At 53.9% G+C, this 11167-nt stretch overlaps 1 protein-coding gene across 1 annotated transcript; it reads right to left on the bottom strand.

Annotated features, from left to right (window-relative positions):
• Positions 1 to 2127: 2127 nt before the first annotated feature.
• KRT8 (keratin 8) lies at positions 2128 to 9717 on the bottom strand. Its single transcript, XM_010373954.2, has 8 exons — positions 9309 to 9717; positions 6445 to 6653; positions 5745 to 5805; positions 5177 to 5272; positions 4371 to 4661; positions 3588 to 3808; positions 3370 to 3428; positions 2128 to 2553 (listed from the first exon to the last, which is right to left on the bottom strand). The coding sequence occupies exons 1-8, from the start codon at positions 9630 to 9632 to the stop codon at positions 2363 to 2365; spliced, it is 1452 nt and encodes a 483-aa protein (XP_010372256.1). The 5' UTR covers positions 9633 to 9717; the 3' UTR covers positions 2128 to 2362.
• Between the last annotated feature and the right edge of the window lie 1450 nt (positions 9718 to 11167).

The raw sequence follows: 11167 nt of genomic DNA, 5'->3' as shown, positions 1-11167 counted from the left end.
TAGTATTGTCAAGAGTCAGGACACCACTTACATATCAGCTTAGACTGATTCTACTTCCATGAATGGGGTTTTAAGCCCTGCCTCACAGGATCGTTGGAAAGTTGAAATGAGATGACGCACAAGCAGTTGAAGTGGATATTTAAGAAATATCAGCTTCTGTTCTTCCTGAGTTTCCTCATCTAAATGACAGTTGGATTTCCAGCTCTTCTGTCTGTGTTGTTTCTGATAGATGGGAGGGATGGTGTCCCCTTAATGCTGGTGACCTTGATCCCATGGTAGATGTACCAGAACCTGGAAGGATCAAGCAGGGAGGGAGGCAAAGGGAATTCACCCTGGAGCCATCCTGCCTTTCCCTGAGCAAACACCCAGGGCGTGGAAACTCCCTGGAGACTATCTGGCGGTGGGGGGGGCTGTGGGAGGGGAGCGGGGGGCCCTGGCTTCCCCCAGCATGCCTGCTTCTGGGAACAGGGGTGATAAGACAGGTGATTGGCTTCAGGGAGGATTGGGTGGGGCACAATTGAAAATATTGACTTATGGCACCCATGGTAAGAGATCCTTCTCACTGGGTGCTATGACTGCCCTGGGCTCTAACACCACCCACCTGATTCTTGCTGAAGGCCAGGCTACACGTGAGCAGAAGGCAGAAGGTTGGTATTGTTTCATGAATTGTTATTTCAGCTCTATATATGTATAAATATTTGCAGGTGGTGATAAAATGAATTTCTTACTGTGGGCCACTGCCAAAATAGAGCCCCTGCTCTGGATAATGGTGCTGTTAATGTGTACTACCAAAGAGTGAGATCCTCTAAGGTGACAGTGTGCAGATCCCTGGGCCTGGCCCACGGGCTGGGTGGGAGGGATTGGCAGTGGGGGTTCCTGGGCTCAGTCTGGAAGCCCAGCTCCATCGATGTGGGTAGCTAGGGAGGTGCTGGGTGGTAGCTAGGGAGGTGCAGAGATAGGGCCCTCAGAGGGGAGCCCGGGGGCTAGGAAGCTGAGGGTCCAGGGACAGGAGCCCTCGAAAGAGACCCCACAGCAGAGCCGACAGGAGCTTCCTGCACCAGCCTGTAGCCACTCACAGTACCCTCTGCCTGTCTCTGTCTAATCTCCGCTGGTGTTTCAGAAAGTCTGGAAATGCCCCCATCTCAGTCATGCTAAGGGCTTGTGCACTTAGCCCAATGCCAAATGGACAGGGTGGCTGCCTGGAACTCTGTGCTGGTGGCAGAGGAGCAGGACTGTGGGGATGCACTGCTCCACCCAGCTGTGTCCTAACCCCTCCCGCCCTGAACCTTGGAGGTTGTCTCAAGAGTCAGGCAAACCCCTTCACACACTGTGCACACCCATGCACACACAGCATACCCTCCACATGCAAACACAGAATGCACACACACCCTTTATATCATACACACAGCATATAAAAAGGATAGGAAAGGGGTGGTGGCTGTGACTGAGTGGAGCGGGGAAGAGCCCACATATCAAAGCCAAGTCCCATACAATCTTAGCTTCTAGAAATTGTGGGTGTGACACAATTCTGAGAATTGACTCTGGCTGAGAATAGGCTGAGAATTGACTCTGGCTGACAAAGGCTGAGAATAGACTGAACCTCTGAGGGGATGGAAAAGCCAGGCTGCCTTAGTCCCTGACTGCAAAGATTGAAGGTAATAAAAAGACATGTCTGGCCACAAGACCACGTGTCTGGCCAAGGAGGAGTACAAGCCTAGGGTTCCAATGCCAGATCTGCTAGTTTCTAGGTGAACCAACTGCTTGGCTTTTCTGAGCCTGGCTTTCCTTATATGCAAATAGCCCGGATGCCAAGGTGTAGGGAAGCACACTAAGCTCTCTGCTGCTAATGCCCTCAAAACTTGCTCTGCCTGCCTCTTAGGCCTTGCTACACAGATCAAATGAACCCTGGTATTTGAAAGCATGCTGTAAATCAGAAAGCACTGTGCACAGTTCAGTGACTATTATACAGGTGTACACATCTATGGCAACAAGCAAGGTTTCAACCAGGTTTCAACAAAGGAACCTCTTTAGGAAAAGTTGAGGGGGTCAGACTTTCCCACTGTATACCCCTTGCTTCCTGGACCCCTCCCTCCCACCTCGGTCGACATCAGATGCACACACAGCAAGGATGGTTGGCAGAGCTAGCTGAGGTTTTATTTTGGACCAAAAAAAGAAGCAATTGAATTGTTTTATAGCTGGAGGCATGGGCAAGGGGGGGGTCCCCACGTAGTAAACTCCCCTGTGGGTGGGCTGAGGGCCCTCAGGTGGTCTCCTGTTCCCAGTGGTACCCTACATAGTGGTCTCCCTCCCAGGCTCTGGGGCAGCACAGGAGGGGCAGGCTGGGAGGGGGTGCCGCAGCTGTTCACTTGGGCAGGACGTCAGAGGACTCGGACACCAGCTTCCCATCGCGTGTCTCGATCTTCTTCACAACCACGGCCCTGGAGGAGCTGGTGCGGCTGAAGGAGCTGGAGCCCGCGCCAGAGCCAAAGCTGGAGCCCAGGCCGTAGCTGAGGCCGGGGCTTGTGAGGCCCCCATAGGCCGAGGTCAGACCACCTGGTGAGAGACAGAGGTAGCCACATGAGTACAGAAGCTCACCCTGCGGCAGGTTCCATGCCCCTTCCCCCTGCTCACTCCCAACACAGCCCCAGGGATGGGAGGTTAGCCCAGCTCTGCCTGACCACTGATTGCATGGTGCATTACTCCAGCACTATCAGGGAAAACCAGGAGCAGGGTGGGAAACAGCTGCCATATATATAGCTGTGTGACCTTGGACATTTAACTGGACCTCAGCTTCCTCAACTGAGGACATTTACAGGTGTCATATAAAAAATAAATGACAGCCAGGCCCAGTGTCCCATGCCTATAATCCCAGCACCGATCACAAGGTCAGGAGTTCGAGACCAGCCTGCCCAACATAGTGAAACCTTGTCTCTACTAAAAATACAAAAATTAGCCAGGCATGGTGGCATGCGCCTGTAGTCCCAGATACTTGGGAGGCCTGAGGCAGGAGAATTTCTTGGACCCAGGAGGTGGAGGTTACAGTGAGCTGAGATCATGCCACTGCACTCCAGCTTGGGTGACAGAGCAAGACTTCGTCTCAAAAAAAATTAAATTAAATTAATAAATCACATAAAGCATGTAGTATACTTAGCACAGTGCCTGGCACAGAGCTATGGTTTATTTGGACGCTTTCTAATAGTAACTCTATTACTGGGGTCCTGAGTATGTGACCCCCACCCTAGGATTCTCCCAAGAACATGAGTGCTCAGGCTGAGGTCACTGTGAGCGACTGAGCACAGCCCCCTCCCTGGAGCTGAGGCCTCCCTGGGCCCTGCCTCCTGCCCTCATCCCAGGGCCCTGGACACCCACCTGCATAGCCGCTGGTGGTCTTCGTATGAATACTCATGTTCTGCATCCCGGACTCCAGCCTGTACCCAGACACAAGGGGTATCAGGACCAACTCCTAGCCCTTCTTAGCCCAGAACAACAGGATCCCAAGTCCCAAGGGACTTCTGGGGGCTTCCACCCTCCCCACCCCAGGTCACAGAGATAGGGAAGCGGGTCTGGTCAGAGGTCCCCACACCCACCGGCTCTCCTCGCCCTCCAGCAGCTTCCTGTAGGTGGCGATCTCAATGTCCAGGGCCAGCTTGACGTTCATCAGCTCCTGGTACTCACGCAGCTGCCGCGCCATGTCTTGCTTGGCCCGCTGCAGGGCGGCCTCCAGCTCGGACAACTTGGCGTTGGCATCCTTAATGGCCAGCTCTCCACGCTGCTCGGCATCTGCAATGGCGGCCTCCAGGGAAGCCCTCTGTGGGGCAGGGGACAGGTAAGCAGGTCAGGTTGGGTATGCCTCCCCTGCTCCCACCCTCCCTTTACGGTCCTCCCTACCACCACCTAGGCTGACTCCCCCCAGCTCAAATTAAATGAGACTAAGGAAGCAGATCAGGGAGACATGAGCAGCTTCCAGGTGCTTCCCCTCCACACTCTGCTCAGACCTGTGACACTGTTAAGGTCCTCCCATCCTAACTGGACTAGATCCCTGGGTTCTAGACTTTCCTTAAAGCAGCAGAGCTCAACCTTACCCTGATACATATGACTGATTAAAGAAAGCAGACTTGGGAGCATGCATCCTGAGCCCCAACATACCTGCCCCAGCCCCCTTTCACCTCTGTCCTGGCCCAAGGGACCTTCCCTGCATCCCTTAGCTTCCCAGAAGCAGACTGAGAAGCTGAACTGTGGCTGCCCCTCCAACTCCCGAATCCTGGTCTAGGATTCCTTCCCCAACTCCCAGAACGCTCGCTCTTCCTACATTATCTCCTCTCACCAGGATGTGTCTAAGGATCCCCTCCCACCCCTGGCCCAGCCCATACCTGGCCTTTGAGGCTCTCAATCTCAGCCTGAAGCCGGCTGATGTTCCGGTTCATCTCGGAGATCTCAGTCTTGGTGCGCCGCAGGTCATCCCCGTGCTTCCCAGCCAGGCTCTGCAGCTCTTCATACTTGATCTGGTACATGCTCTCAGCCTCAGCCCGGCTGCGGTTGGCAATCTCCTCGTACTGTGCCTTGACCTCAGCGATGACGCTGTCCATGTCCAGGGAGCGGCTGTTGTCCATGGACAGCACCACAGATGTGTCCGAGATCTGGGACTGCAGCTCCCGGATCTCCTGTGGGGGAAGAGGGCAAGTGGTAAGGCCCTGTCTCTGCACACAGGGAGCCCCCTTTTCCACAACAGCCTTCCTTAGGGGATAAGACAGGGGCGGCAGAGGAGAGGAGCAAGTGGGAGTCAGTGTTAGGGAGAGGGCAAAGTTTCTGAAAAAGGAACTAGGTGCACCAATACTAGGTGCACAGAGGGATCCAATGCAACTCAAAGATTAGGAACAAGGGCTTTGGGGACAGAGTTGCTGCTGAATCGCCACACCCTATGATGACCTTGGATATGTTATTTCACTTCTCTGAACCGTTTCTCGTCTGTGAAATGAGGTGATGACTCATCCCTCATGAGGGGGACAGAACATATAGACCAATACTAGCTGAGCAACTACTGGTGGCTATAATTAGTCAGCAGTGTACCTTTGTCTTATTAGTGTGCTGGGGGCTCGGAGGAGCCTCTGGCTGAGTCTCAGGGTGGAGGCGCTGACAAGGCTGGGGGACCCTCAGTCTCCTGCGACCAAGAACATACCTCTTCGTACAGTTGCCTGAGGAAGTTGATCTCATCAGTCAGCCCTTCCAGGCGAGACTCCAGCTCTACCTTGTTCATGTAAGCTTCATCCACGTCCTGGGGCATGAGAAGAGAGTAGCCTGAGCTGGGTTTCCACACCCAACCCCAACCGAGGGGCTCCCAAGGTCCACCCAATGGCCTGGTCACAGGACTTTCTAATTGCCCACTTTGTGGTTTGATCTTCCAGCACAGCCTCTGCCCATCACATGTGCATTCTCAGCCCACACACCACCTCTGCTTCCTGCAACACACCCTCTTCCACCTCCTTCTCTAGGAAACCTTCTAGGGTCAGATCCCCAGTTCTACTGCTCTGTTTTCTGAACCGTGTTCCAACATCACTATCAAGAGTTCTGTCCAAATGCACCTACCACTCTATACTTGTCTACCTTTCTGTGCACCCAAATGTTGAAATAAATGAGTTTGTCCCACTACTTAGGAATATTTAGGCACAGAACTCAGAAAGCCTCTTAGTCTGAGTCTCCGAGCCCCAGCCTCCAGTGTCCAGATGGGGGAAGGGAGACTCCCTCACCTTCTTGATGAGGACAAATTCATTCTCCATCTCTGTACGTTTATTGATCTCATCCTCATACCTGTGAGGAAAAGACTTAGAATTAGAGGATGAAGGCAAAAGGGAGGTTGCCCTTGGTCTTTTGGGAGACAGGGACGTTGTGAAAATCAGGAAAATTCAGTTCGCAGAGATGCAAGATATGAGAGGGCTGGTCCTTCTGTCTTCCCAGCTACCCTCTCACACCCTCACCCCTCCCTCAGCCTGTGGGAAGCAGGAAATCTCTCTCCAAATCCATGAATACACATCGGATTGGACACCTTAAGAGTGTTAACAGCAGGACCTGACATGAGACCTCAAACAGAACTTGCTGGAGTTTGCCAAAGGTCAAGGGTCAAGACTAAAGAGGGGCCAGAATGTACAAAAGTGAGGCCCGTAGGCTGCCTATCTCTCCCATCTCAGGTTTACCACATAAACGTTGACACATAATTTGTTCTCCAAATCCAGACAGTTGAGATTGAAAGGGGGTGGGTACTATCGACAATTACGCTAGGACCCCGGACATAAACACAGACTGTTCCAAGCAAACCTCATCATATGGTCACCCTAATTAGATAGGACTGCCATGCCCACAACAGAGGGCCAAGGGGACTTAGTCCCAAGGTCCCAAGGGGTGGAGGAGAGCACGGTGACTTCAGTTGGGTGGAGAGTGGGAGTTGCTCACTTATTCTTGAAGTCCTCCACCAGCCCCTGCATGTTGCCAAGCTCTGCCTCCAGCTTCAGCTTCTCCTGGCCCAGAGTCTCCAGCTGCCGCCTAAGGTTGTTGATGTAACTCTCGAACATGTTGTCCATGTTGCTCCGAGCCGTCTTCTGCTGCTGCAGGAGGCTCCACTTGGTCTCCAGCATCTTGTTCTGCTGCTCCAGGAACCGTACCTGTACGAAGTAGGAGAGAGCAAAAAGGTCCACATCAGACCAGGGCTCAAAGTCTGGAGGGAAGCAAGCAGTCTTTTCTCTTAATCCACTCCCCAAGCAGTAAGGTCTCCAGGCCCCAGGAACCTGGTTAGCTGTTCTGGAAGGATCACCTATGTCCAGGGGTAGAAAGCAAGGCATGATGGTGAGTGAGGTGGGGAGCAATGTCCCTTAGCATTGGGTGGGGGAAAGAGTTAGAAGGAGACAGTAAGGGATTTATGCTAAAACTGCATTTGCAAACTAATAGGTCTAATTTCATTTACATAGATTGTATATTCCAGATCAATAAAAATGGCCACGCTTTCTTTTTTTTTTTTTTTTTTTTTTTTTTTTTGAGACGGAGTCTCCCTCTGTGGCCCAGGCTGGAGTACAGTGGTGCAATCTCGGTTCACTGCAAGCTCCACCTCCCGGGTTCACGCCATTCTCCTGCCTCAGCCTCCTGGGTAGCTGGGACTACAGGCGCCCGCCACCACGCCCTGCTGATTTTTTTTTATATTTTTAATAGAGACGGGGTTTCACCGTGTTAGGCAGGATGGTCTTGAACTCCTGACCTTGTGATCCGCCTGCATCGGCCTCCCAAAGTGCTGGAATTACAGATGTGAGCCACCGCGTCTGGCCAAAAATAGCAAACCTTTCTAAAGATGTTAAGATTGAAAAACAGGCCGGGCGTGGCAGCTCACACTTGTAATCCCAGCACTTTGGGTGGCCACGGCATGCTGATTTCTTGAGGTCAAGAGTTCAAGACCAGACTGGCCAACATAGTGAAACCCTGTCTCTACTAATAATACAAAAATTAACTGGGCGTGGTTGCGCACACCTGTAGTCCCAGCTACTCGGGAGGCTGAGGCAGGAGAATCGCTTGAACCCGGGAAGCGGAGTTTGCAGTAAGCTGAGATCATGCCACTGCACTCTAGCCTGGGTGACAGAGTGAGACTCTGTCTCAAAAAAAAACACACACACTTTGTAACTCTTTCTAAACTGGAGGGTCTTCTTGGAAGGCAGAAATCTTTTAAGAGTACAGCCTAGTTCCCTCCACCACTCTCTGCAAATCGCTTTCTTCCCCAGGTCATTCTGTCCCAAAATTATTTAAAAAAAAAAAAAGTGATTATAACATCTTATCCTAATGGAATGTGGACCAAACACTGCTGAACTCTTTACGTATGTAAGTTTGCATAGGCAAAAACTCTTGGATTTAGGGGCTCTCGTGTTCATTTTATAGATGAGGAAATAAGACTCGGCAAGGGAGTCCATCACCAGGAACCGGCAGAGCATTGCGAACCAGTAATTCAGATTTCAAAGCCTGTGCTTAGCTGCTCTCTATAAGGACCCCAGGGCTAGCAAAACGCAGTCAACAAGTCAAGCCCAGGCACTTGGAGCGCCAAGGGCCCCCGACCACAGGGTTCCTGGGGCTCCGGTTCCTCCCGGCCACTCTGCCCCAGGATTTCCCTCCTCCCGTTCCCACAATGCCTCCCAGGAGCCAGTCATCGTGAAGGATCCAATCCTCGGGGCCGCCGGGGGACGGGGGCCCCTAAGGCAGCGGAGTCCCAGGGCTGCAAAACCCGGCCTGGCTCCTGCTGTGTGAACGTGGAGCCAGGCCGCTGGGGCAGAGCAGGGACAGGACGCGAGAAAGGGACACGGGCTGAATGGGCGAGGGGTGTTGGTGGGCGACTGCGTTATCTGAAGCCATAAACTTAACAGGACGTGGAACCCCGGGCAGGGCGTCCCACACCCACAGACTTTGAATCCTGGATGGGCTTTCCAAGGCCAGGCCCTGGCGCCTCCTCCACCCCACCCCAGCCCAGCCCAGCCCAGCCCACCCCAGCCCAGCCCAGGGCACCCCACCCCGGCCCACCCCCGACGCCGAGCTCCGCCAGGTGGAGTAGCGCATCCCGAGACGGCAGCCAGCTGCCCCTTCACCCCGCCCCCGCCCCCGCCCCGCCCCGCCCACGCTGCCGGCGCAGAGGTCAGGGTATGACTCATTCTGTGACTCCGGCACTCAAGCCTCCGGGCGCCAAAGTCCTCAATCAATATTTGCCGGTTTGAACCCAGACATCCACTTCTTTCTCCTAGAATGCTAGAATCCCACCAAACTCCTATGTAAAAAAAAAAAAAAAAATCACAAACGCACCACTGGGGAGCCCTTGGGGTAGTGCCGGGTAAAAGGCGAACCTGGAGGAGGGTAGTCCCAGAACAGCTGGGACTGCCACAGGGTGATAGCTTAAAAGACGATCAGAACTCGGGTTGGGGTGAGAACAATAACTGCTATTATTTTCTATAATTTAGGGACAGAATGACCTGGGGAAGAACGGGATTTGTAGAGAGGGGTGGTGGGAACTAGGCTGTACCCTTAAGTTGTCTCTCTCTTCCAAGACCCTCCAGTTTAAAAGGGAAGGAAGAAGCCCCAGGATTCATCCCGGCTGTCCAGACCCTCTCCCCACCCTCACCCAGCCCAAACCAACGTGCACGGGAGGGGTGAGTCGGAGGCTGGAAGGGAGAGTGTCGCCAGGGCAGGTGAGGCCCAGCAGGACGCCAGTTGGGGGCTGGAGATGTGCACAGGGACCGGGACTACTAGGAGAAAGGGGGCGCGGGCACAATCCGCCACGCAGGGGGGACCCTCACCTTGTCTATGAAGGAGGCAAACTTGTTGTTGAGGGTCTTGATCTGCTCCTTCTCCTGGGTGCGCACGGCCTGGATGTTGGGGTCCACCTCCAGGTTAAGGGGGCTCAGCAGGCTCTGGTTGACCGTGACTGCGGTGATGCCTCCCATGCCGCTGGCCCCACCATAGCCGCCGCCCAGGCCACCCCGAAAGCTGCTGCTTCCCACTCGGGAGTAGCTCGAGGAGCTGATGCGGGCACCAGGCCCACTCGTGTAGGAGCGGCTGCTGAAGGCCCGGGGGCCAGAGGTGGACACCTTGTAGGACTTCTGGGTCACCCTGATGGACATGGTGGAGGCAGGAGTGGAGGCAGATGGGCCGAACCAGGAGGAGATCCTAGAAGGAGCGGAGATGAGGAGAGCGCTCAGGAATGGCCTTTTATAAAAGAAAGCCCAGCCCCGGGGGATGGGGGGGAAAGGCCTCGTACCTGAGTGGCTAGGCCCAGAGGGGGCTGGGCCTAACCCGTCACCTGCCACCTCCCGGCAGGACTCAGGTGGGGGCAGCAGAGAGCTGCTGCCACCCAAGGGCCCGCTCCAACCCTGGAGCCCACTCCAGCACCACCCCCAGAAACCCAGGAAAAGGCAATTCAGTGAATATGAAACTGGAAGAAATCCTGTCCTGGCACAAGCACCTGTAACAAGGAGACTTGCCTGGGCCACCCAGCCACTACAACCCTGACTCCTGGGTCTTGTCTCCTTCCCTCCTGGGGGAAATAAACTGGATTCTGGGAAGTATGGCAAAAAGGGGTCTCCTAGCATTTGGGTCTCCTCTGAGCTGCAGACACCCCAAAGAAACTCTCCTGTGTTCTCCCTGATTGAAGCGATTACAAGGGCCTGCCTGGGCTGGATGACAGAACAGCTGGAGTCCAAAGCCTTGAATCTGAAATCAACCATTTGCCTCATCTCTCCAGGTTACTGTTCTACCCCTAGCACCTGTTGCAATGCCAAGAGGGTCTGGGTAGATATTTGTGGAATGAGTGAATGAATAAAAAAAATTACACACACACACGCACACAGAGTGGCTGTTGTCCCTCTGCATCTGAAGGTGCAAGATAAAAAGAGATCCAAGGCCAGGCGCCGTGGCTCACGCCTACAATCCCAGCACTTTGGGAGGCTGAGGCGGGCGGATCACAAGGTCAGGAGTTCAAGACCAGCCTGACCAACATGGTGAAACCCCATCTCTACTAAAAATACAAAAATTGGCCGGGTGTGATGTAATCCCAGCTACTCAGGAGGCTGAGGGAGGAGAATCACTTGAACCCAGGAGGCAGAGGTTGCAGTCAACTGAGATGGCGCCACTGCACACTAGCCTGGGCAACAGAGCAAGATTCAGTCTCAAAGGAAAAAAAAAGAGAGAGAGGGATCCAACACAGCTCTTTTCCTGAACATAACCCAGGGGCCTCCTCTCCTCCCAAGATCCTAGGATCCCCTGGGCCAGGTGAACACTGTAGGCCTCACTGCAGGGCCTAGAGAATGACGAGCAAGACTAGAAAGCAGAGAACACAGGGCTGGGGGGGGCCAGAGGAGATGGGAGCTATGTCAGGGACTTCATAGTTCTTACTGCTCTTTGCGGGAGTCACTCCCATTTCTCCCAGTGGTGAATAATGGGAAGTGAGACAGGATGGCAAGGGGTACAGTGGAGTGACGTGGCACTGGTGGTGCTACCTAGACCCTCCTGCTTTTCCCAGTCTCCCAACGGGCCAGAGGAAATAGAGGAAGAGTCCCTGCACCTGTCTCCCTGATCCCATTATCAAAGTGAGTCAGGAGGGCAGGTTGGGACGTAGCATGCACCTGTGGGAGGTTGGAGACTGGGGAGCTGAGCAAGG

Source organism: Rhinopithecus roxellana, chromosome 10 (genome assembly GCF_007565055.1).
Source record: "Rhinopithecus roxellana isolate Shanxi Qingling chromosome 10, ASM756505v1, whole genome shotgun sequence".
Lineage (NCBI taxonomy): Eukaryota > Metazoa > Chordata > Mammalia > Primates > Cercopithecidae > Rhinopithecus > Rhinopithecus roxellana.
This window is presented reverse-complemented; position numbering and strand designations above follow the sequence as displayed.